The sequence below is a fragment of the Crotalus tigris genome, unplaced genomic scaffold, assembly GCF_016545835.1.
Source record: "Crotalus tigris isolate CLP2741 ecotype Arizona unplaced genomic scaffold, ASM1654583v1 scf7180000023617.9722795, whole genome shotgun sequence".
NCBI classification, from domain to species: domain Eukaryota; kingdom Metazoa; phylum Chordata; class Lepidosauria; order Squamata; family Viperidae; genus Crotalus; species Crotalus tigris.
Window position 1 is genome coordinate 3222477 of NW_024100081.1, and position 26849 is coordinate 3249325.

Consider the following 26849-nt stretch of genomic DNA (forward strand, 5'->3'; position numbering starts at 1 on the left):
ATTTGACTGGCCTAATCTTTTCCTAATCAATAATCCCACTTCTAATATTTTCAAATTTTCTCCCCACCATATACATAACTTTATATTATCCCATTGCTTTTTTCTTCCTGGAGATGCTCCGACTTCTATGTAAGATCAGTACTTTTATGTAAGGTTCCTTCTCACTTTTTATTGCCCTTTTGCATTATTCCAGTTATACAACATCTTTCTAAGATGAGTATCATGGTATTCCAACCATTGGCAATACTATATATTTCAATAAACGTACACGCACATATAATAGTTTTTATGCTAGACCCATGTTCTGATCCAAAAACTGGGGAAGGGAAAGACTGAGTAGTTTGTCAGAAGCTGGAACACAGCAATCACATCTGAAAAGGATTTTGAATCCCTTTTTATATCTTGCATTGTTTTATATAAACCTAACCACATCAATATTCTTATAATTCTGCGTTACTCATGAAATTGCATCCAGTGAAAGATTTTTAGGAAATCCTCTCCATTGTGAGTTATTAATCTTTCCTATAATTTTAATTAATTGCTAATAAGTACCTGTCCTGTTAAGCTTAATAAGATGCTGCTGGAAAAGATTTCTTTGTAGCAGCTATGCTTAGTTTTTCAATAGAAGCTGTTCTTTATCCTTTATAATCTTATGCTGAATAATTCTACTAAGTTATCTAAGACAGAACATTATGCTCTGCAATAGCCAAAAATGCATCCTTTACACTTATACACACCCATTATAAAATAGTTAATATTCCATTTTAGGGAAGTTACACATTTGAGCTTGGGTGGAAAATACCTGTTGCAATTTACGTTTTGTCAGCTTTTAATAAGCCTAAACTCTCAATTAGGTAAGTATGAATCCCCCCCCCCCAAAAAAAATACAACCATTATAGGACTTCCCATTGCACAACAGAACCCCTCAAGAAAACTCTTTTTCCTTTAATGGCTCAAAGCAGAAGTGTTTTGTTTCAAATCCAGAACAATCATGTTCTGGATAACTTGCCAAACTGTTTTGGGCTGAACCTGGTTTGGCAGAAACAAAATTCAAAGAAACATGTTTCCCCTTATTTGGTTCAGGAAGGCAACTGTCTTGCCTTCCTGAACCAATTCACCATATAAATCTGCTTTAAATTAAAAAGTTTCCTAATTTGGCATACCTTCCAGTATATATATCCAATGTTGTGAATTAAAATATCCTTCAAAGTGGCTAAAAGTTATGACTTAGTTCTTCTCCCATAAGTATGGCCTTCTTGGAACATTGCATCAAATCTTACTCTAATTCTTCAAAGTATTAAGCTTTAACACGTGTATTTAAAAATATCTTTTATTACAAATAAACATATCCTTTTCAGTCTTGTGTTAACGGTACGTCTAGTGTAGTATTTCAGGAAGAACTAGAAGTTGAGCTCAGACTTCCTGGGATCTGTTCACACAACACCGTGCAAGTAGAGTGCCAGGAATTTTTTGAATGTGTCTGGGTTATAGCCATGTATTCCAGCAGGAATCTGTAGAGAAAAAAACACTGATATTTCAGTGTCTGGCACACAAATTAGGACAGCATCTAAACATTGCAATGTGCTACTGCAATTTCCCCTGCAAGAAAGTTCTCTTCTGTTCAATGAATCACAGACCAGCAATGTAAGTAATAGAAATTTTCTTCCCTTTTGGAAACTGTCAACGGTCAACCAGTTATAATTTACAGCATGAGTCATGAATTATATGGATTAATCTGTTTGAATCACCCTCTAATATCGGGGATGGTTTCTGTCAAAGGACTTCCAAGATATCCTCCTACTGCAGTCTGAGGAAGAGCTTTTTAATTTTTTTAAAAATAGAACCATATTTATACTCACTGTATATATTCCATAAGCACTTTAGAAATTCAATTAGATATATTTTTTTAAAAAATCGAGCATACATATGGCTGGGAAAGCTTGAACTAAATAGGATGGTTTGAAAATGATACTTGATGTGTAATAGGGAATGGTCACTTCACAGGATAAAGGCCACCAGAGAGAAGGCTGTCCTTCACTGATGTTAGCATATTATACAGCATTTCACAAGCCAAACACAGGGCTCTCCTGAAGAGCACAGATGACTGATGCAATTGGAGAGAACCTGATATAATTTAGGAGAATCTGGTCCTTAGCTTTGCATTCTAGTGTTGTCTAGTGGCTACATTTTGCATTAATTATGGTTTTCAGACCAGTACAGTATGTTGCAGTAATACAGCTTTGAAAACTTTTAAGTAGCTTTACCATTAACTGCACTGTAGATGCAGTGACTGAATTAGCCTTAAAAGCAGTTGTATGTGAGCCAGGGTGATGTAGATGTTGGATTAGGACTAAGGAATTTATTTTCTACTCCACACTCTGTGGAAAACGTAAGTGACTTTATATCAGTCACTTGGCTCCCTCTTAGCCACCCACCTCAAAGTGTGGTTCTGAAGATAAGGACTGTGGTCCTCTCACAAAGTCACTTTAACCTCCTGGAGAAAAGGCCAATAATAAATATTTTCTAACTAAGTTAAAAAGCTAGAAGTTCTTTTAGTGATAACTTGGTCAGCAAGTAATTACACTTTATCAACATACCAGAACTATTTTCTTCTTGATTTCTGGATGCTTCCTGGCATCCTCATACAAAAGCTGATCCGCATCCAGCCAGGCCAGGTTTTTAACACCATTGCTAGAGTCCAAATCTGTTGTGTTCAACTGAAACACTACAAAATGGAAAGCTTGGCCATTTGTACCAATACTCTGAACAACTACTGGCTTCTCCAAGACTTTGGGTTCATCCTGGGCAAGAGGGAAAAAAAAGGCTGTATTAGAAGCTTAAGAGGAGACAAACTGGGCTATCAAAGTTATTAGGAAGCTATGATCGGGCATTAATCAGATACATGGTTATCAAACCATATTCAATCACTGACATGCTCTCCTGACCTAAGTAACATGCAGGTTCAACAAACACAAATTCCTGATTGTATTTTAACTGATGACCTTATATGTAGCAGAAAATCCACAGGTGGCTTTGCCAAAGACCGACCAAATTTCCACAGTTTAACAAACAGAAAAATCAGTGCTGGCTTTTATCATCTCCAACACTAGGTGGTATACGCAAAGCCATTCCAATCTCATGAATTTCTCTTATAGTAGTCATGACTGTTCAGGAATTACAAATATATGGAAAATTATTTTACTCTAAGATAGGAAATTCAAAAGTGCATTCAGTTACCTCATGCATTCACAAAGTTTAAAACTCCATTTGCCTTGTTAACATCCAAAACTATGTACTATGTTCATAACATCCATATGATCAGCAATATGAATTTGCTACTTTTGATCATTTTATTCAGTACTGTCAGCTCGATCACTCTCACACTGTCTTCACATTATGTGCCTTTACACAGCCAACCAACAGAATGCAGATCCAACAGGGACTATGCAAGATACGTCCTAGATTTACAACCATTGCTTTTCCAGTCTTCTCTTTTCTAAGAAATCAAGACTTGCAGAAGCTGCACGTTTGTATGTATTTCATGTTAACAGTTAATGGAACAGTATTTATGAAGTGCAGTTAATGGAACTGTCAAGAGCAAAAGTGACCAGCATCTCCTGATCGGTTATAGCAAGCCATAGCTTTTCCATCTAAATTATAATACTTACTCCATAAAGTTTCTTAGCCTTGGCTAGAGCATTCCCAAAAGCAAACATCAAAACTCTGGCTTGTAAATGTTCCGATTTCTCCCTTTTCCCAGTTTCAATAGTGTATGCTGTGTGAGGATAAGGATATGGGTAACCTTTGTTGAAACCTAAATATAAATCAGGGAATTATTTAGTACAAGATCACAACTCACTGCAAAAGAAGTAAGACCATCTGCATATAATCTATATTTTTCAGACCATTACTTAGGACATTTGATGCTTCATTTACATTCACTCAACTCTTTGTATTTAGGCCAGTGGTTCTCAACCTGTGGGTCGGGACCCCATTTGGGGTCGAACGACCATTTCACGGGGGTCGCCAAACAACGCAGTCCGCCATTTTTTCCCCCTTTTCCTTAGTTGTGCTACTCCCTTTTAGTCTATTGGTATTAAAAAGGTTGAGAACCACTGATTTAGACCCTTTTACTCTCATAATTCATTTAGAAGATTCACACCTACAAATTAAGAAATTATAAAACAGATTATATTTAATCTTACCAGTTTCGTTTTTTATTTTGTATACATTCTTTTCCCTAAGATCAATTATGGGTGAAATAGGATAGAACGTTTCTAAATCATGATCTTCAGTGGCCAATATCTCATCACCGGATGCTATAGGTTGTAGGCAATTTTCTGCATTCAGAAGCTTTCCACAGGTAATATTAATCTGAATGAGAGAAGACTCTATAAAAGAAAATAACTTATGTTAGTTTGTTATAAGCCAGATATTGTAAAACCAGGGATAAAAAACTTTTCAAGAACATTTCCAAGTGGCTATTGTTCTTAATTCTGGAAATCATAGAAAACCTGAACAGCAGGACAACATTATCAACCGCCAATCTATTTTGCTCCTTTTCACTTCTAAAACCATAATTTTATTTTTGGTGACGAGGTTGTTAATATGTGTATATTGTCCAAAGTCCCTGAGAACAAGTATTACTGAGAAATATTAAATGTCTTGCAACAAGTTAATACCAGATATGCATATTTATTTTATGTAGTGGCAGTGCAATGGATTGGATAAAGTGTTGGGTTTGGACAAGGAAGACCCTGGCTTTTGTCTTTTCTTAGGCAGAGGAGCAGGCTTGATGACTTTAGGCCAGGCACAGTCTCTCACCCCAAAATTGAGAAATCAGAAAACTTCTACTGATCTACCAACCTATACTGGCTCAGCTACCATCAGAAAAACATTTGAATCTGAGTTTAAAGTTATTCTTTGAAATCAAAAGTACTTTATATTTGTTCTAACCATGCATTTATCTGTAAATTTCTATAACTTTTTGACAACTTGTAGAGAATTTAATCCAGCCCAGCAACTGGACTGTCTTCCCACCCCAAACACATATAAATAGATCAGTGAAGTTCTTCCTCTCTAGGAACTATTTTCTTCATATATGAAGAAGCAAATCCTTTTCTCTATTCAGGATAAACCTTTATACCACAGAAGATACCTTTATAACATCACTGGCTCTACTGCAGAATCTGGGACATTTGTCCTTAGTTTTCTGCAGTCTATTAAGTACATTATGCTTGCCCTGAAGAAAGTTTACAGTTTTAACTAACCTCGCTCCCATGTAGCTGTTGCTCTGTAGTCTTGGGACATCATTCTTTTATTCAGTGAGGGATATTCAACAGTCATTGACCTGCACAAATGGAGCAGGTCTTCCAGAAGCACAGGACTTCAGAACAAGAGGATAGTTAGATCCAAGCCAGTAGTTTCACTGTATCAGGAGTTTCTTAAATGATATTTATTGTAATATTTGCAAAATGGCAAACACAAAATAAGGTGATAGTTACAACTGTACATGAGATAACATACCAGGTATTTGTTATTAATCCAACTGGTTTTTAAGTTACTTCAATTGTTACAATATAATGAAGTTTATACAAATTAATCATTATTATAAGTACAAATTATACTTATTTCCCAAATTTAATCTACTTTTTCTAATTATAGACAGAGACAATGATTGGGAAAGTAGAAATAATTTTCATGACTTGTCTCAAAATAGAATATTGAATGATGAAATTAAATTTATTGCAAAATTCTTCCCATATATTCAAAACTATTTTTTCAGATTTACTTGCCCTTCAAACTTTCTGGAATCCATCTTATTTTAAAAAAAAAGATCATTGATATAAAGTAATGATCATATAACAAATAAAACACATTTTTTGCATTTGTTTATCTTTTTTAAGTGATAGATCGGGGGGGGGGGCAGTAAATTTAGACAAGGCAACCAAAAACTAAACCTGATTTTAAAAAATAGCCTAAATCTCACAAGATGACCAAATTGTATTAGATATGGCCATTATTTTGGCATTCTGTGAATTTTTCTCTCCCCAAAGGATGAACTACTACTTCTACAAGCAAAAACCAGTGATGGTATAATAAGCTGCATCTCAGATATTTCTTCCATACATTTTGGGATGTCAATTTTAAAACAATGACAACACCAACAACCCTGAAGCTACAAAGAAAACTTATGCTAAAAACATACCTGTATTTATCAAATGAAACATCATCTTCAGTGCCAGCCCAAAAACGAGCACGAGAAATTGCATTTAGAATTCTCTCATCCTGGTCCTCCAACTGGTGAGTTATGTCATTCATTATGTTAAGTATTGGGGAGGGTAAGCCTTTTATTAGCTTTGCCTTGGTTAGCCACAATGCTTGCTTCACACCTCAAAATAAATATGTACATATTAACTAACACAGAAACTAATATATGCTTTTCACCTTACACACAATACTCAATTCACTCCAGCAGTGACAACAATTATATTCTATTTCTACATCTGGAAGTGGAAAAAGAATAATTATAAAGGCAAAGAACTTCCTAAGAGCATGGAGATGGCATAAGTACAATAAGGAATTATAAATGGATACTGGCTTGAGTTGCTATGAAAATGACCTTGCACCTAATAAATTGGGCCAGTATGGCCAGTATTACATGGGACTAGTTTGGTTTTTTTTTACAATATTACATGCTACCTGTTTACAGGTATATGTAAATATAGAGAGCCAGCTTCATGTAGTAGTTGTTAAGGCATCAAGTTAAAAAGTGGGAGATCATGAGTTATTAGTCCCACTGGGTGACCTTAGGCCAGTCACTCTCAGCTTTAGCAAGGTGAAAATAGTAAGCCACTTCCCAAAAATCTTGCCAAGAAAAACCACCGGGACTTGTCCAGACAGTCAACGGGAGTCAATAACTGACTCAAAAACACAAAAAAATAACACTGAAATATACATACAACTAATGCAACTACTGAAACGTATTTTTTCCCTGAGCATTAGTCCCTGTCATACAAATTAAGATTAGTCCCGTTCCTTATTTGGATAACTTTAACTCAATTTACCTGAGAGCGCCCAGTTGCTGGCTCCATCAGGATAATCCATAAATTGGCCCTTTTATGACTGGTGGACTTCAACTCCCAGAATTCCTCAGCCAGCCAGGCAGAAAGTCTAGTGCAGGGGTCTTCAAACTTGGCCCTTTTATGACTTGTGGGCTTCAAGGAATTCTGGGAGTTGAAGTCCAAAAGTCATAAAAGGGCCAAGTTTGAAGACCGCTGGGATAATCGAATTGTCCTCCTCTTCCCCTCGCCCTCGTTCAAAAAGGTTTGGCAGAAGCCCACCAAAAGCGCGCGGGGGGGTTGTCCTTGACCAAGCCACGCCCCCACCGACTACTGTACCTTCCTGCAGGCGGCTTCGGCGGTGAAACTCGTAGCAAGGTCGCGTCTTGTAGTCCGGCAGCTCTTCTATTGGACGGCTCTGGCGGCGGTAAGGGTCGTCCCAGCCCCTCTCCCACTTCGGGAAAGTCGGCTTGGCCAGCCAAGGTACCGGATACAACTTCTCCGCGTACGTCACCGCGTCGAGCTCGGGCAGTTGCACCCGCACCGGCGGCGGCCTCCGTAAGTACCATGGCAGGGCTCCCCCGGGTGGCGGCCCCTTCAGAGTCCAGGGAGTGCGAGGCAAGGGACGCCTGAGGGTCTTCGGCCCGTACAGCCCTCTGTTGCGGCGCTGCCCCCAGGGCGCCCAGCACGCCTCTCGCTTAGCCAGCCGCCGTGCCGCCAGCATCTTCAGCCCCGATCGCCTCAGCGAAGAGAGTGAGCGGCAGCCATTTTTGATCCGGCTGCGAAGAGCATGCCGGGAGAGGAGGCGGGCACATTGGGTGATTGACCGCGGGCGGGGCAGCGCAGGCTCGAAATCTCTTTTTTCTGCTGGAGGCGTGAAAGAGAGCTTTGCAAGCGACGGCCTGGCGTTAAGGCTGTCCCCGGTTGTACCCAACCGGGACACCAAAGTAACCCTTGCAGGAATTGGGCATGGCCAGTCTAGAGAAAAGAAGGACTAGGGGTGACTGACAGCAGTGTTCCAGCATTTGAGGGGCTGCTACAAAGAAGGGGGGGGGGGGGTTGTCAAAGCTTGTTTTCCAAAGCACCAGAAGGCAAGACAAGAAACAGTGGATGGAAACTAATCAAGGAGAGAAGCAACCTGGAATTAAGGAGAGCCTTCCTAACCGTGAAGATAATTAACCAGTGGAACTGCTTGCCTTTAAGACGTTGTGGGTGCTTCATCAGTGGAGGTTTTTAAGAAGAGACTGGACAGCCACTTGTCTGGAATGCTATAGGGCAGGGGTAGGCGACCTTGGCTCTTTTATGCCTCATGGACTTCAACTCCCAGATGGCTCAGGAATTCTGGGAGTTGAAGTCCACGAGTCATAAAAGAGCCAAGGTTGCCTACCCCTGGTATAGGGTCTCCTGCTTGAGCAGGGGGTTGGACTAGAAGACCTCCAAGGTCCCTTCCAGCTCGATTCTGATTGCACATGCCTTTGCAGTATCTTTTTCAACTATTCCCCACCCCAATGAGTGGGGTAGCTTTCAATCGTTCTTAGCATTTCCCTTTATTCCAATACTCTCCGAGAGCCTCTCGAGTGTAAAACATGTGAGGTGTTGTCTCATATTCTTCTGGAGGAAGAGTGTGCAGCAGACAGGCTTGTTTGATCGTCCACTAATTCAGCTGAAACAAATCCCTGAATGTTTTAATTGCTTTGGCCAATATTGGGAAGGACGCTAGGGTGATTTGGGAGGGGAAATGGAGGAAGAAAAAGTGCCTTTAGAGACCTTTAGACCAGTGTTGCTCAACCTTGACCATTTTAAGGCATGTGGACTTCAACTCCCAGAATTCCACAGCCAGCTGGCTGTGGAATTCTGGGAGTTGAAGTCCACATGCCTTAAAATGGTCAAGGTTGAGAAACACTGCTTTAGACCTTCCAGCCTAAATCAGGGAATCTGCAGTAATAGTCCTAGCTTCAAAGTGGCAGGTGTGACTGGATAATTGACATTCACCCTTAGTTCATTTTTATTGGGTGCATAGCACAAGGAGCCGGGACTCAATCACCCAGTAATACCCATCATGTTGAAATAAGGTCGACCCCCTGCCTAGTGCAGGGATCTATACCTGACAGATGTGCATCCTGTTTTTGTTTAAACCCCCCCCCCCCAAGCAAAGCCAGTCTCTTCCATTGTGGCCATTAAGATGTTTTTCCTGACCTGTAATCTACTTCCTTGTAATTTTATTCCTTGCCTTTTTATCCTGTGTCCTGGAACAACTCTGAACAATTCTGCCCTGACCTCTACTGCCTTTCCCATATTTGAAGGCAATTATTGTGTCTCCCTGCTATCTTCTCATCAATAAATGTTCCCATCACTTTTCTACTGTTCCTCAGAATTTTTTCTTTCTGGTTGCTGATCACCTTGGTTACTCTCATCTGGTCACAGTTCAGTTTCTCAGTGTCCTTCCTAACATGCAGTGTCCAGGGTATTTTAGATGAATTTAACCAGTGAGGTATAGAGGAATGAGGCAGCTGATCTGCAAAATGATTAAGTCATCAGGATAGGGGGAATGCAGAGGATTTTGCATTTTTGACTAATCTGGTTTTCCGACAGATGTAGAGGTAGTTGACATCTGGACTATTTTCTCCCCCCACCCCACCACCAGTTTTCCCAATATCTTCCCCCTCTGCATCCCCCTTACTCAGTTTCTGCAGTTGATGTCCTTGGCATTTTATCATCCTTCTATGCCTTTAAACCACTTTGTTCCAAGGGCAATCATGTTTTGGTCCATATTCCAAACAAAGTAACTCTATTTCTCTCTGGGCATCACCAAAACAAAGAAATGTCTGAAACCAGCTCTGCTGCTCATGGAATACATTTGCAGATCAGTACTTTGGAGGAATATTTAATTATTGCAGTGACAACAGAGTCAATACAGGTTGAATAGGTATTGGCTATGGGAAAAGCAAATTTTTACAAGTGTAGTTTTCTGCCAACTTCAATTCAATAATGGGAAAATGTCCATTGTCCAATAACCATCTAATAGGTGGTACACTGGTACTGTCCAGCCTGTCATTTTAGCAACCCTGCCATAAATTGAAATGATGAATATATCCTCATATAGCAAAGAAGCCTGGGCAGTTGGATTCCTTTAATATGCAAGTCCTCTTATCAGACACAGTGTCACCTGTCCCAAGTCTGTCAGCAAAGAAAGACTTTGGAGGCCATGGCTACAAAGAATACACTTAAAGGCAAACTGGTAACAGCGTAGCGAAGCTGCTTCTAACATTTCCTGCTGGTCTGAATAGGATAGAACCTAAGATATCAAAGAATTTTATTTAAAATGTGACTTTTGAACCTGGCCTCTCCTCATTTAAATTCCAACGCTGCCTAACTGCATCACAGTACATCATATGCCATGCATGCTTCCTTGTCTGAGCAGAAGAGAGAGAGATCATCTCCATCCAGCAGTTTTAAATGGAATAATGTTGGATTGTGTTTTGTAGGTAATGGATCAGAGTGAAGAAGTCTGGCTGTCTCTGAAGCCCAGAGAGCCACTGTCATCTCAGTGCTGTGGCAGTGGCTGCAAACCCTGCATTTATGACATATATCAGGAAGACCTAAAGAAGTGGGAAGAGGCCAAGGCAAAAGAAGATATAAGCCTCCTCTCCAGAAAGAAGCAGCAAGTAGAGTATTATTAAAATTGCTAGGGCTGTGTAAAACATTTCAAAGAGATGCTTTGCAAATTTTATTAGTGTAAATGAAGGCTGCTGGCTGCTTCTGTGTTGAGCTTGCGTGCATAGTTTCATTTTTCTGTCATTCCCCCCAAAGCAGCAACATAGTTCTTCCAAAAGATGCAGCTGCTTTAATGCTTTGAAGAGGATGTCATATTCATGCTTTGCAAAGCACTTCTTTTGAATGCTTACATAGACCTAAAAAAATTTCATTTATTTACAGCAAAGATTACAGCAAACTGGAACTCTCCCTACAAGTCTTCCAGTAATTAAAGATGTAAAATCAGGGTGTCCGTTCTCTTTTATTTTGCTTGTAATTGTTGTGAAATTTTTGGTGGATAAGAGTCAAAAAGATAAAGAAATATTTGGGATCAAAATTCAGGGAGAGGAATACTAGACGCTAGGTAACATTCTGGGAAAACATTTAATTCAAGCGTTTTTCATATCGGCACCTATTTTTTTCCTAGATTAAGGTTATCTTGCTTTAGCTTTCTAAAATATAGTCAAGCTTCTCAAATTTCCCAGAACTGGAGAGAATGCACAGGTATTTGTTGTATAATTAGTATTATATTTAATCAATCAATATTTAATAAAGTACAAATTAAGCCATACCATATCTATAAAGATAAATATATTAGTATTAGTAATAAATATTGGAGGAATGCTAGAGAATATATTATTGCAAATGAGACTTCTATTTTGTAACTGTTTGCTGTAGCCTAGACTAATATCAATATCATTAAACCCTCAGTAGGCGGGTTTTTTTGGTTTTGTTTTTGTTTGCCAGAAATTCATTGTGGGATGTTGCAAACAACTCTAAATGTGGGCAGGTTGCTGAATGCCCAAAATGTAATCACATGACCTGAGGGAAGGGGGGAGACATCCATCAGAATGTCAAATCCAGGTTATATAAGTAGCCCTGAGGAGATCTGCTGTAACTTTGAATGGTTGCTAAGCAACTAGCCATAAATCGAGGACTACCTGTACAGCTACAGGCTTAAACAAATTTACTTGAAGTTCTTGGAACTTACTTGTGGGTAAACAGTGCACAGATGGTTTTATGAGTTTGTAAAACCAGAGGAAATGTATACAGATGGAGAAATCAGGAGAATGTGAGGGTCAACAAATAAAAATGTCAGGATTAGGGATTTTTCATTATTTGCAGTGAGACTGATTGAGATTCTAGCCTAGAAGCCATTTCTCTCGGCCCTCAGTGTAAAAACTTACAGATTTTCTTGTTCAAAATGTTTAATTGTAAGGCTAAAAAAAGGTTCAAAAAGAATACTTTCTTTTCTGGTTTTCACACTCAGAAAAAAATTAAAACCATGGTAAATAAAATCAAAAATGTGAAAAGGATGTGGGTTATTAAGGATGTGGGTAGGTAACATTTTTTTTAAGATTGCGGTCTAAAAAATAAGGTTTTTAACTAGATCTTTACAGAGAACTTTACCTGCTGTCATGGAACTGTTGAAAGCCCTCTTGGACTGCTGCCAAGAGAGAAATATGGCAGGCAGAAAGTCTAGTGTAGGGGTCTTCAAACTTGGCCCTTTTATGACTTGTGGACTTCAAGGAATTCTGGGAGTTGAAGTCCCCAAGTCATAAAAGGGCCAAGTTTGAGGACCCCGGGTCTAATGTAAAATAAGGAGTTACTTTTGAAAGAAATGGTGTAGGAAAAGCTAGACAGAAAAAAGTCTATGTTCTACCATACTTTCTATTGCTAGACATTGAGGTTTTTTGCTTTTACTAATCTCACGGTCTTTAGGTTTCTTTCCTCATTAGCAAGAAAGGCATCGCCAAACTCAGAATTATGTGAATAAACTTAGGTGTTGGAATTTAAATGGGATTTCAAAAAGGGGAACCTATTGAATTAGATAATGATTGCATTTGTATTTGGGGTTTTTTATTTGTAGTACCACCTTTGAATTGGCTCACAATTTGGAGGGTATTGTTTAAAACTGTAATCATTTATTGTTGCTCTTGCAGAGTAGCAATTCAGACCTAACTCCAGAAACATTTATGGCTTTCATCATAAGTTCTGTGACTCAATTGACTGAGGACACCTACCAGTACACTTTTAAATTGCCTGGAAACAGCAGCTTGGGGTTGAGTTTAGGACAACATATTGTTCTAAGGTACTGTATAAAATCTATAGCTAAACTGTGCATAGTGTGCAATTTGTTTTTCGATTTTACTCTTGATCTGTAAAGATTTCACACTGAGTACATCATAATTACCACACTCCTAAACTGATTCTTTTGAAAGAATGTGTGAATTCATTGAGTTTATTAATCTTGTTAATTGTATAGCATATGCTACCCTATAGTTGCATTTTTCTTCAATTGCATTATTACTGGAGGTAGAATTAAACGTGTGTAGGAAAACCACTTTATAGGAAAAAGAGAATATAGAATTATAGTGAATTAATTCACAAGGACAATGTGATCCTTTTGCTGTTAGGTGGGTAAATAAAATGTAGTATAAAACCCTTTGACAATTTATATATTTATTATAAGAGTATTTTGCCTTTTCTCCAAGAAATTCCAAAGCATTATAGGAACTTTTATCCTCCCAACAATTGTGAGAACTAATTATTAGTTAAAGTAAATAGCAGGACTTGCCCTATGGACATATGGTTAAATAATTGTGCATTCCTGCAGCTCATTGCCCATTATATTATACTGATTATCTGAATGATCTGCGAGCCATTAAAAATAGTCATATAAATAAACCTGCTGATAGCAAGCAGTTGCATTAATACTAAGATTATACAATTGTTTTGATAGCTGGATGTTTCACCTAACTTAATAATGAATAATAATATGGACTGTATTGAGCTTCACAGCTGTCCATTATTGATTTGCACTTGATAGATAATGGGAGTTGACAAGGAAAAATTCAAATCACTTTCTAGTTTTTAAAATGGCTGCACTTAGATCCATTTCTATAAATGAATATCGCCAACCTCAGGACAGAATCTTTGCCTTTCACGACTAAATCTCCATTTATATCACAGAAGTTATAGACTGCAAGATAAATTCTGCTATTCAGGGCTATTTCTAACACTATTATTCCATATTAACATTTTGGAAAAATTGTATAGTGATACAATCAGAAAATGAGAGCACATATATACATACATACATATCAGGCATAATAATGAAACCTGTATCTTGCAAAGATGTTAGACTCATCTTAACCATCTGCTTATTTTATGCTGCTGCATAGTCTACAGTTATCTGGTGTATGGGATTGAATTAATATTTCTATGCTATCAAGAAGCATAGGAAAATCCAAGGCTTTCTGTTTCCAAAATTCCTTAATTCTGGCATTTATTATATTAGCCCTTGGCAGTGGTGGGATTAAAATATATGAACAACCAGTTCTCTGTGTGGATGCCATTTCTGGAAGTCCATTCTGGGCCTGGGCAACAAAAAATTAGCTACCGGTTCTGCCAAAGTGGGGTGAACTGGCTGAATCCCACACTGGCTCTTGGGACTTTTAAAAATGTTCAAGAAGATTAATGAGAAAGGTTTGAACAAGAAGAACAAGAAAATGGCGGTGTCTTGCCTGGCTGCGGCTGCTTTAGCTCTCAAAGTGTTTGATTAAGGTATTTTGTCTGATTAGTCAAGGAATAGCCCTAGAAGGTGTCGGTATTGATGGAAAATGCTGAAGAGTTGCAGCAAGGGCCAGAATGAAGACTAACACAGAGAAACCTGCTATATAAAACCACCAGATGCCAGAACTGGTGGCTTCAACTGACTTGACAATGCCTTGTCAGTTTTGTTAATGGCCTGATTCTGACATATACAGCATGCATTTCTTAAGTCAGGTTCTACCTTACAAGGCTGACAGAGTGTGAGTGATGGTTGGATGGGTCCCTTAGCTGAGGGGAGGGAGAAATATCAGGGTCAGGCATGGACAGGGTAAGAAATAAAGGCATGAAATACCCCTTAGGTGGTGATGGGCAGAGAAAGACATGACAGGAATCCAAGGGTGGGCCACATACAGGAAAAATAATATCAGTGGTTGAGGTCAATCCCACCTTCTGGCCTTTAATACTCACTCTGGATGCTAAGCTACTAAATCCTTCCTGTCTCTGGTGTCTGATTGCTGCTCTTAAATTCTATATCAGCCTATATAAGGCCTCCTTATCCATGACATGACCATGGAAGAGGCAGCTGATTTGGCATGTTTTATTGAAACCGGGTGTTTTCAGAGGAGGAGTACCCCCCTCTTGGAGATACACCCTCTACATTTCATGTTTGGCATCAGGCAGGGTCTTTTGGCAGGGGGAGATATGGCAGTTGCCAACTGGTAGGCCTTGTAAGGTTTCACAGATCAGGAACCAAAGATCATAGCTGAAATTCAGTTCTAGAGAGGCTTTGCATTTGTTGCGGTTTGATCAGCCTGCCTGCTACACAGCAACATCCCTGCCTGAGCTTCTTGATTCTGTTGCCAGGTTTAGTGGTGGATTCACAAAGGCTGATGATAATCCTTGAGAACTTCAGTCTTCTTCCAGATGGCATAGAGTCTGGTACAGCTCAGGAATTCACGGCCTGGAATTATGAGAGATTTTCTCAAAACCTCTTTGAGATACAATTTTTGTTTGTTACATTCCCAGTTTCATTAATGCTGTTCTGAGAAAGAATGGTGCGTGAGTAGAAAGTAGAGCCCACATGCAATTTTTATGCTCTTTGTACCAACGCACAAACACTTAACTTGCAATCACATTCAAATCTAACAAGATACAGGAGTCTAAGCTTAAAAGTATGTTTAGAATACACAGTTTTAGGAGGAAAAATATTCCAAGAAAAATTCATAGTACCAATCACCTAGCTCCAAGTTGAAATGAGGGGGTCCTTGGTACTCTCTAAGCTTACTTGTTTTCTTGGAGATGTTTCATTACCCAAACTGGGTAACATCAGCAGTGCTAGTGAAGTAGGTTTCTTTTTCTTCTAGTATTTCTTTTGCTTTTTGTAGATATTGTGTTCTGTCCATAATAACTGTGGTTTGGTCTTTGCTTGTGGGTAGGATAATGATGGTCTGGTCCTTTTTTAGATTTCTGCTTTGCTGCATTGTTTTCTGTTGTAGTTGATTCTGTTCTTCTCTTCTGATCTGTGGAATGATGCTTTGTCTAATGTTTTCTTGGACCTCTGGGGAGTTTAGTATTTTTAAATGCCCTTTCTAGGACTGCAAAAAATTCTAGGTGGTTGGCATCACCTATATTATAGTTGAGGCCTTTTTGTAGAATCCTGTGTTCTGAACGGATAGTGAGCAGCTGGACATGTTAACTATACATTCAGACTCTGGTGTTTCTTTCGCTGGCACTGATGTTACCTAGTTTGGGTCATGAAACATCTGCAAGCAGGCTCAGAGAGGACCTGGAACCAATTGCTCCTATTCAAGGATTGTTCTAGCAAACATAATTTGGAGTAGATTTATCACTTCAACAGGAAAATATACCAGTGGTGCATAGAGATGGCATTAATTATGCTTACTAATGACCTTTGGAGACATAAGGGGAGGGTACACCAATGTCCTGATCCTCCTTGATCTCTTAGCACAGAGATCCCCAACCTTTTTGGTTTGGTGGCCCAGAAAAGGAGGCAAACACCGCTATGCATGTGTGCCCACACACAAATAGGCCACGTGCGAGTGCATGTGCACGTGCAAACGGGGCCATATGAGCGCAAGTGCCACAAATGGGACGCTTGTGGTGGCGCTAGCGCCAGCGGGACGCTTGAGGCAGCACTAGCAATGGTGGGACACTTGGGGCAGCGCTAGTGATGGCCGGACACTTGGGGTGGCGCTTACACCAGTGGGACACTCGGGGCGGGGCAGTGGGACACTTGGAGCAGTGCTAGTGTGAATATGGGGAGGTGAGTACACACACACACACACACACTTGTGCACTGGCCATCCCTTCATGCAGCCCGGTGGCTAAGAGGCTATGGCCCATTAGTGGGCCGTGGCCAACAGGTTGGGGACCCCTGTCTTAGCAGCTTTCAATACCATAAATCATTGTATCCTTCTGGTTCAATCTGTACAGGAAATGTGAGTATTTTGATGGACTTTCCTCCTTTCTTTGTGGCTGATTCCAGTCAGGGTTGATAGGAGAGATAAATCAAGTCTGAAGCCCTGGTTTGTGAGGTATCATAAAGCTCGGTGCTCTCTCTCCTTTTGCTTAATGCCTACAAGAATCTGATGCCTATGATCATCTGCCTGTTTGGGGGTAAATATTATTAGTAGGCAGACGCTGCTCAGTTCTATATCTCAAGTAATGCCCAGTGCCTGGAGGCTGTAGCAGTTTAATAGCTGTAGATGTTGGGGCTGTTTGGAGTTGGGAAATGCCATCCTTACTTCTGGATGGAATAGATGGAGTAGTATTCAGGACACACATGTGACTTAAATATTATCATTGACTCTCAGCTCTTACTTAACTAGTAGATGACAACATGGCCAAGAAGACCTTTCCATAGATCCATTTGGTGCACCAGTTATGCTTGTTTTTGAACCAGGAGGCCCTATTCATGGTCGCATGACTTGTTCACTTGTGTGTGGATTATAGCAATGCACTCTAGAGTGGATTGCCCCTGAAGATCACTCAACTGTCCAAATGTTGCAGTATAGGCATACCGTACTATGGTAGGTCCATGTAACACTTCTGCTTTGTGAGCTGCACTACAATACTTGCCAGCAATCTTCTGGATATAATTCAGGGTGCTGGCTATTACCTATGAAGCATTTCATGGCATAGGCCTCATGATTTGAGGGACTGCCTGTTTCCCATGGTTTCTGCCCATCCTGTCTTTTCAGACAGAGTTGTTATGCTCCATGTCCCATCTGCTGAGAATATGTCCTGATGTAATCCCAGAAGCATGTCTAACATCAGCCTTCCCGTTGATAAATGTAAATCAGTAAACTTTACTGATAATTCCACAAAGGTGCAGAAGTAGCAAAGCTAACGTTTCACCGAAAACCAGTATTGGTAAAATCTTCCTTTCCCCCTGGACCTCCCCACAGTTCATTGTCCAGCAGTCAATTGTATTCATTTTGTAATGGGAACATTCTGAGCAGCTCAGAGTTTTCCCAGCGTTTGACCTTGGGGTATTGGGACTGTCCCGGGCACTGCATCGGCTCACTTTAATTTCTCAATTCCCTCCCAAGTCTTCTTTGCATTCCAATACTTTCCCTCCCCCCTCCCTGTTTCCGTTGTCTGGTTGCCAGCAGGGGTGCGTGGTGAATCAGCCATGACACCTTCTCTGTAATAGCTCCTGCCCTCCGGAACAGCTTTTCTTCAAATGAGCCCTGAAGACCTAGCTGTATCCCAGGATTTGTGCCAAGAGACTGGAGAACAACTTTGCTGGGTGAGAAATTGTTTGTGGGTTGTTCCTTTTAGATTAGCCATTGTGTTTCTCCTGATCAACTGTTTTTATACTTGGTTTTTATAATTATTTTCTGCCCAAAGTTGTTCAAAATTGGCTGGCTATAAATACAATATATAAATAAATTTTGTTGAAAAAACACCAGGCTGTTAAGCATAGCAGGTATCATTTGTTAATTTTTATTTCTACACATTGGTTATTTATTCTTTCAACAATGATGTCAAGATGAAAACCCTTTTCCGCTACAAACTATTCATAATCCTCACCTTCCCCGGTGTCGTTCTTTTCTTACTCGGTAGCAGCAAAGCAGTACAACATAAAAACCCGTATCTGGCTTTAGGAAAGGAAAGAATTGTTGAGGAGGTAATATGGCTGTGTTGGAGAGAAAAACCTGAGGTTATTTCAATACTTGGATCTCTGTGATCTTACTGCAAAATGGGAGGGAATAATCTGTTGTTTGGCTGACAGAAGATAACCCATAGAGATGAGGAAGGATGCCTGCAGTGCTTTTCAGACAGCAGCCTTTGTTGTAAGAATCGTACAGGGCTTACAAGAATTGTTGGAGATTCAAATCAAGATTTCCTCCCTTGATCTTTGCTCCCTTCCCCCCCCCTTTTTTTTTTCCTCAGAGGAATAGTGAACGGTTTGGAGGTTCAGAGAGCTTATACTCCAATTACGCCTGTGAATGCCGAAGGGTTCTTTGAAGTTTTAATAAAGGTAAATAGGTTCCTTTGTTCTATAAATTAACAGCTTGACACAGCAACGTTCATCTTCTATGCCACAAGAATGCTCAGCTTTGGCTTTTTATATTGGGGAGGCTTGTAATTACAGTTTTGGTTCGTTGGTATTCTCTTTGCCCCATACCAAGCCCGACTCAGCCTAGGCAGCAGGACAAAGCAGTAAGATGGAATAACGGAGCTGATTTGTGTCAGGATGTTCTCTGTTATTGAAATGAAACATGTATTCCTGCAACTTAGAAAAATGATCAACATAGAAAGTTCAGACCATTTGAAAATCAACAATGGGCAATAAGGTTTCTGCATAGGAGAGCCCTTTAAAATGGGAGTCCCTTCCTTAAAATCAGAAACATAGAGGTCCTTTCTTCTGCTTTCATCTTCCTCTGTCCTGTTGGTCTCATTGGTTTTGTTCTCTATTTGTAATTTGAACTACAGGGAACAACTAAACTGCTTCAACATAAAATTAAGCCATTTCTATCCGTATGAATCACACTCCCACAAACTAGTGTGCTCCAGGTGGGTTAGGTTATATCTCCCATAATTCCCAAATGCTCAACCACAGAAATGAAGGTATGAAACGATTGTTAGAAACCAAGGTAAACATAATAACTTACCATACAGTATGTGACAGTTAAATGGACATATCACAGAGCAGGAAACCAGATATAATCAACAGCTATGTATAACTTCAGGATCCATGTAAAATCAGACATGTTTCCTTGGTGAACGTCATGGTTCATCCATAGGGTAGCAGTTGCTCTCCTTGTATGCTTAGAAGGAAAGTTGGCTAATCTTCAATTTAAGAATAAGCTTAATGTGTATGAACACCCTAGTGCAGGGGTAGGCAACCTTGGCTCTTTTATGACTCGTGGACTTCAACTCCCAGAATTCCTGAGCCAGCCATGCTGACTCAGGAATTCTGGGAGTTGAAGTCCACGAGTCATAAAAGAGCCAAGGTTGCCTACTCCTGCCCTAGTGGAAAACAGATTTTGTTGCAGCGGGTCCTTGAAGAAAATCATAATGAGCCACCAGGTTGCCCTCTGCTCATCACTAGGAATGTGAACTCTTCAAGATTTTACCATAGATTGTGTGCTATTTTTTTCTGGTATCATCATACTTCTTTTGAAATGTTACAGGCTGTGTAGATAAATCTTTCTGAACACTGGAGGGCCTAAAACATATGAAAAATGGTTGCAGGAATTGGGTATGTCTAGTTTAATGAAAAGAAGGACTAGTGGTGACATGACAGCAGTGGGCTGCCACAAACAAGAGTGGGTCAGCCATACTCCAAAGCACCTGAAGGCAGAACAAGAAGCAATGGATGGAAACTAATCAAGGAGAGAACCAGCCTAGAAATAAGGAGAAATTTCTTGACAGTTAGAACAGTTAATCAGGGGAACTTAAGAAGTTTTTGTTGCTCCATCATTGGAGTCTTTTATAGAGAGATTGGATAACCATTTGTCTGACATGGTTTAGCGGGGGGGGGGGTTTGATTAGAAGACCTCCAAGCTTCCTTCCAATTTTGTTATTCTGTTACTCTGAAATGTTTTACTATGCCTAATCTGCATTAATTCATTATCTTTACAGGTTGACTGTGCTCGCTCATTACACAGAATTTTTTTGTATTGCAATAATAGTAATAATGATAGTAATAATGCTTTCCTTTCCTATAGAATCTGTTCAACCCAAATGAAACCATAGTTAATCTCTAACAGTAACAAAAGAGATAAAAACACCCATCGTTTGTATAATATGGTATGGATTGTTGTCAATCCAGGATTGTTCTCAATCCAGACAATTTTGGGAAGTAGTGTATTATTAATAGTAGTATAACTATTCCTGCTTTTACGACTAGTGTACTATCCAAGGGCTATTCAAATGCCTCTGTGTTCCATGATTACAGCACTGCACTACAGTTAAGTGTGCATAAGTGGTGAATTTCTATGCTTATCCTTATTTTTGAATGATTCTTTAATAGTCTGATTTTTAGAGGGGGGGAGTTAGTAAAGCCTGGTATGGAGTTTTTTTTCTCTGCAGGAATTTTTCTTCCATTATTTAGAATAATTTATTATAAACCTGTCTAATTGTTTCTGCATTGGAACGAAGAAGAAATCTACTCTTAATACATTTTCTCCCCTGAAACCAATATTCCATTACATGAGATACATAACAGCTTAAGTCTTGATTCTCCACCCCTTTAATTTAATATCTCCATTTGCTTCACTGTAGCTAGACTTGCAAACATGTTTTAACATGACACATTAAAAGCAACCTAATACTGCATGTAAAATTTAACCGTAGAAATGGCCATAGATAAATGAGAAGAAAACATTTATCTTAATTGCTGGGTAAAAACAATGTAAATTTAAGTAAGATGTACAGTGAGTTACACTATAATAAATATTTTAATTTTCAAGGTGCTTCACAAAACTCTTCTTTTCTAGATTCCCATTGGAAGTTATTTGGCACAATAACAGTATATATTGGCAATTTTAGTTTTCATTATCCCACTTCTTTTGTTATGCATGAAAATGTTTCCTACCAGTGTTACTTATGAATATTTGAGGGTTTCAATTGTGAACAAATTTTTTTATGTCACAGTTCTATTTCTGTTCAAACTTCCTAACTGAAAGAAGACTCAAAGGAGGCAAAACAACACAACTGGAATTTTACTTCTCAGAATGTTCTCTTGCTTCTATAAATACACAGAGGATGAATGGTTACTTGCAGCTGCTGCTAATTAGTATATCTACTAAATAAAACTTGCTTGCAATTTGTTCGTAGTTCGAGCAAGTTTAAAATACTTACGTAGTTTTTCTGCTCTCAGTACAACTGGATTAAAAGCAAAAGACAATGTTTAATTTAAATTGAGTGTATTGAAGCACTGAACACAAATGCTAGATTTAAGTATCACTCTGATTTAATTTATTTCTCGTTTTCATGTGTACCCCAATGCTTTTTAAAAAAAGTTTTAATTGAGAAGATGTGAATAACTGGTTTGAAATTTGTATTCTCTCCATTTTAAAAAAATGCTTTCTTTGATTTCTTTTGCAAGTGCTATAAAACTGGACTAATGTCCCAATACATAAAATCATGGAAAATGGGAGATGCCATTTTTTGGAGAGGACCATTTGGAGGCTTTGCTTATACAGCCAATCGGGTAATTCCTATAAAAGATAGCAAACCACCACCGATATTGATTCATTTTGGTTTTTGAAAATGAAGGGGGGGGGGAAATCTATAAACTGATCTCCTTTTTCCTGGATTATTGCTGGGTTTGTTTGTTTGTTTACCATAAGGACTCAGAAAACACAGTAAACAATCAAGATTTGCAGTGTGTTAAAGTCAGTGTACTTTTCTTCTAGAAAAAGGTATCTCTAAAATAGTTATTCGTTTCTGAGTGCATACTGTAAGTTTGCACTAAAAGCATGTGAATCTGTCCTGATCATCTAGCCCTAACTCTAGAAATACCATCAGTTCTTGTGCAACTTTTGGATTGGGGGATTTAGTCTTTTTTTCTGTATTTTCATCTATGATTTGTCCTTTCAACTACTTATTACTAAATTCTTCTTAGCATTATTCCAGCGCTATGTCAGGCTGGAATCTAAAATTCACTTGCTAAGGAACATTCCATCAGTATACCTTTGTTCCTATATGTGGGTTTACACTGCAAATGTTCACCTGAAACAAAAAATATATTTATTTGTGGGTGACACATATATGTATCTTAGATGTAATCATCCAGCATGGGACTGATTTAAATCAAAGTGATGTAAATCCAACTTCTTTTTTTCAGTTTAAAGCTGGCCACCATTCTTTATGAATTTGTAAATTAAATGGAACAAATTCTAGTTTTACACTGTTGCAACTTTACAATAAGGCCGTGGAAAAGTTGCATCCAATCTGCACTGTTCTTTCTCTCCTTACGTATAGAGGAAGGTCTTTAAAACATTACAACATAGAATTGTTTGTGGGTTAAGTTGGTGATGGAGTTTTTCAATTAATCACTCTGGTGGAATTGGCAGCATTGTGCCATTAAGAAAACAAGACCCACCCCTTGCGAATGTACATCATGTGTTACACATGCAGGTGCCACAGGGACTGAGTTTACAGTACAAAGGGAAGGTACTTCTTTCATTAAATGGACAAAAAAAAGCAGAACTGTGGAAGCTTACACAACATAGACTCTTTCTTAGGAATGCAGGGAAAACACAGGTTCAGTCTAGGAATATGGAAACATTGAACATAATTGGCTTTTCAAGTCATTTGAATATCACTCCTTTCTACTCCGTCCGTTTCCCTAACAGAAAATGATGAGATGGTATCATAAAATCATCTTGCAAACCCCTTGCTTTCCATTTTTGATGATTTAAGACACATTTGCTATATTTTGTTTAATTTTTAGTATGGAGAACTCCTCATGCTCGCTTCTGGGACAGGCATTGCACCAATGCTTCCTATTATCCAGTACATAACTGAAAATGAAGATGATGAAACTTTTGTAACTCTGGTAGGCTGCTTCAGAACTTTTGAAAATATTTACATGAAAACTCTTCTTCAAGAACAGTCTCGATTCTGGAACATCAGGACATTTTATGTATTAAGCCAGGTAAATATTTGTTTGGAAAATGGTCCCTTTGTACTTCTGAGACAATCCCTTCATTTGATTATGGGCTTTGCAAGTGGTAGATGACGAATTCATGACAATCCTGCAATCTCAATGTAACTGGATTGTAGCTTAGCAGCAGAGTACGTGTTTTCCATGCAGAGGACCAGATTCAACCCCTGATGACAACAGGTAGGGTCAAGAAGGATTTCCCGGCTGAAGCTCTGTAAATCCAGCACCAATCTGTGAAGGTAAAGATTGATCAGACAGTTGAACATTTATTTTTTCATGCCTTCACTATGTGAGATCCCTTCACCAGGCACACCAGAGAGGTAAATCCTGTATTGCTTATAAACACTGGAATGCACTCTTGCAGGAGCCAGCTCAGGTCCCTTTCCACTTTTGAAAATAACTTTCTCTCCATTTGGTCCCTTTTTAAGCGTTTAAATAATTCCAGCACTTTAGTGATCTAGCTGCAACATCTCTAAGCATATCTATATCAATTCAAGGCCTAAAAGAAGTTTACTTCCTATATTGCAGATGTTAGGTTAGATTGGGCAACAAGAAAAACCTGCTCAATTCTGGAGTCAGTTTTTTTGTGCCCAATTCAGGCTTTTTCATGCTACTTTTGGAGAACACAAGGCAGTTTAAAATCTATAGAGGATGGCTACTCCAACAGTCCAGTGCCATTTTTCCCACTTCTCTTTATGATTCTTTTAATGATTTTTTTCGTTCTCTCTACATTTTGTATCCTCCTACAAATACTTAAATTCTGTGCATCTCTTATGACACAAATAGGGCTCCTGAGACAGTAAACTACTTACAGTATTCTGTATTGATAGCATTACAGGGCATATCTGAGTGACATTCTCGAGCAATTGTTTCAGAAGTCATCAAGATATTCAGGTTTCTGCTTTGATCAGCTAGTTTGAAGGAAGAGTATGCTTTTGGGGTTTAACCTGATAAAGGATCAATCTTGTATGAATGCATTTTCTTCACCTTCGACTCAAATTAACGAAGCACTACGTATTAGCCAAGAATGGCAACGATCCACTGACTAATTTTAGCTGGATTTGGACTATTACATAGGAGGTTTTGTGAAGCAGTTTAAAACAGAATAGTAGGACTTTGTTTTAAAATGAAGTATCTACAAATCCAATGACTGTGATAGGCAGTTATGACTGTTTCTATTAATGTGAGGTTCTGAAAATGCATTTGAAATCTTAATTCATTAGAATTCATGATATATTTTTGTGAATTTTGCAAATGTTGCACATGTTATCTGTTTTACCTTTTAGGAACAGTCACTTAAAAATCTGCCATGGAGCTTTCGAGAGACTACACAACTTGGTCGAATAGATGAAAGTTTGATTAAGAGTATGGTGAACACATGTAGAAGGCAACCATTTGTTTTAGTATGTGGCTCAGTGACATTTAATGAAGATATGGAGAAGCACTTGAAAGCAATTGGTTTTGAAAACGAGTCATATTTTATATTTTAAATCACTTCAAATAAAGTGGGCATCTCGGCTACAGATATTATTAATGGACAGGTCTGCTGAACTATTTTTAAACTTTATATGATGTATATAAAGAATTTTATGAATGGTTCCATAAATTAACATTTCAGAGCTAATTATATTACTTTTCAGTTTGTTGCAAATGTTTTGTACAATTCCTCTACCTTTTGTGGGAAAATTGAGATCTGGTATAGTGCAATATATATAGTACAGGAACAAGGATCAGAGTCATCATTCTGATCTTCCAGCTATTGATCTGAGTTGGCTGAAAATCTTTCTCCATGCCCAGCTAAATCACATGCAAGAATTACCCTATAGAAATATATCTCTTGCTATGTTGTATTGTGGATGATATCTGAGCAGAACATTCTGCTGTGTAGCTGTATATTATCAGAGTTTTGCCTTATTAGCATTCTCTGCAAAATGATTTTTAAAAAATTGAAGGAAACATTGTGAATTTCATCCTAGTACACCCTAAATCCACTGGATTGCCACTTCTTTAAGAATCACAATAATTGGAAACAGTGGATTCCAGTATTATTTTATTCCTATTAATTTAAATATACATTTGTGAAATATCCCAACAATTATTTTGCTAGCAAAGCAGTAATTGTTATAATAAATAACATAATAAATAAACAGAATTGCATTTTTTTTCACAGTAAGTCTCCAAATCATGCTGGTTATGATTTTTCTGTTTTTGTTTATAATGGAGCACTGAATCCAATAAAACGCTAACTGATAAGAATAACATTAAGCTTGGTTATATTTTAACTTTTACAGGTAGCAAAATCTACTATAATAAGAGACTGAAACAGTTTCATTTTATATCATAAGGACTACATCTGATCTGTTTTAGAGGGAACAAACATATTGATCTCTAAAACCAAGGAAACCTGACATTTTAGTCTAATGGAAAATTGCATTGTTTTGTTTCAGTCATGGAAACTGCTTTGCGAATAGAAAATGCCCCAACCTTAGTGAATATACTTTTCCCAGTAGCAATAGAATAATCTATAAAACTTTTCTTCTAAGTAGAGAAAGGTTATAGCTTGGTGCTAGAAAGTCTGCTTTTCTACATAATATGTTTCGAGCTTGAGTTTGTCATATCTTTATTTAGCCTAATCTTAACAGGAGCTCAGTGATATGACAAACATTTCTGTAGGGTTATACTGAATGTGGAATCATAGGAGACAGACTTGATCCAAATATAAAACACGTGTATCCCCATTACCTTCATCTTCAGATAGTAGTAAGGAAGATCTAGCTATCCAGCAATATAATATTTCAGCTTTCAATCTGAAGAACAATTGAGAAACAATGAACCAATGTTCTACAATGAGGATTTGAAATTTGCAGCTTGTTTTATCCCGTCGGCCAGATAATGTCGGCTGGCGGGCCCTCGGGGAAGGGCCTTTTCTGTGGTGGCTCCGACCTGGTGGAATCAACTTCCCCCCGAGGTTCGAACTACTCCCATCCTGCCGGCCTTTAAGAAAGCCATTAAAACTCTCCTGTTCCAGCAGGCCTGGGGCTGATGTCCCCGGGGGGGGCGGGATATGATCGGACACGCTGTATGAATGTATTTATTTTATTGTTTTATTGTCAGATTATTGTTTTAATTTTGTATGCCGCCCTGAGTCCCTTGGGATTGGGCGGCATATAAATTTTAGAAATAAATAAATAAATTTAGAAAGAAAGCATGAGCAGAACAGAAGGATCCTCGCCCTTGTCCAAATGATGTTAGTTTGGAGATGCATCCCAGTTGCATTTGCGATGAATGCTACATAGAGTCTAGTACCTGCTTAAAAATCTAACATATATGTTACA

At 38.6% G+C, this 26849-nt stretch overlaps 2 protein-coding genes across 3 annotated transcripts; one reads left to right on the forward strand and one right to left on the reverse strand.

The window, feature by feature from the left end:
* Positions 1-1312: 1312 nt before the first annotated feature.
* MRPL37 (mitochondrial ribosomal protein L37) lies at positions 1313-7860 on the reverse strand. Its single transcript, XM_039319844.1, has 7 exons — positions 7401-7860; positions 6209-6392; positions 5271-5386; positions 4206-4391; positions 3669-3814; positions 2598-2801; positions 1313-1511 (listed from the first exon to the last, which is right to left on the reverse strand). The coding sequence occupies exons 1-7, from the start codon at positions 7783-7785 to the stop codon at positions 1434-1436; spliced, it is 1299 nt and encodes a 432-aa protein (XP_039175778.1). The 5' UTR covers positions 7786-7860; the 3' UTR covers positions 1313-1433.
* On the forward strand, positions 7490-26529 carry LOC120297332 (NADH-cytochrome b5 reductase-like). 2 transcript variants are annotated; one of them, XM_039319845.1, is made up of 7 exons: positions 7490-7619; positions 10547-10726; positions 12758-12906; positions 18789-18876; positions 21952-22056; positions 23302-23505; positions 24801-26529. In XM_039319845.1, the coding sequence occupies exons 2-7, from the start codon at positions 10550-10552 to the stop codon at positions 25002-25004; spliced, it is 927 nt and encodes a 308-aa protein (XP_039175779.1). In that variant the 5' UTR covers positions 7490-7619; positions 10547-10549; the 3' UTR covers positions 25005-26529. The 2 variants fall into 2 exon arrangements, with proteins under 2 accessions (XP_039175779.1, XP_039175780.1); XM_039319846.1 differs by lacking the exon at positions 21952-22056.
* Positions 26530-26849: the final 320 nt, after the last annotated feature.

Bases quoted from the DNA above. Each gene is read 5' to 3' on its own strand.
- LOC120297332 (XM_039319845.1), top strand. From the start codon at position 10,550: ATGGATCAGAGTGAAGAAGTCTGGCTGTCTCTGAAGCCCAGAGAGCCA. The intron at 10,727-12,757 runs GTAGAGTATTAT...TTGCTCTTGCAG, and splicing joins TCTCCAGAAAGAAGCAGCAA to AGTAGCAATTCAGACCTAAC. The intron at 12,907-18,788 runs GTACTGTATAAA...TTTTTTCCTCAG, and splicing joins GGACAACATATTGTTCTAAG to AGGAATAGTGAACGGTTTGG.
- MRPL37 (XM_039319844.1), bottom strand. From the start codon at position 7,785: ATGCTGGCGGCACGGCGGCTGGCTAAGCGAGAGGCGTGCTGGGCGCCC. The intron at 6,393-7,400 runs GTACAGTAGTCG...ATTTATTTTGAG, and splicing joins CCGAAGCCGCCTGCAGGAAG to GTGTGAAGCAAGCATTGTGG. The intron at 4,392-5,270 runs GTTAGTTAAAAC...TTTCTTTTATAG, and splicing joins AACAGCTACATGGGAGCGAG to AGTCTTCTCTCATTCAGATT.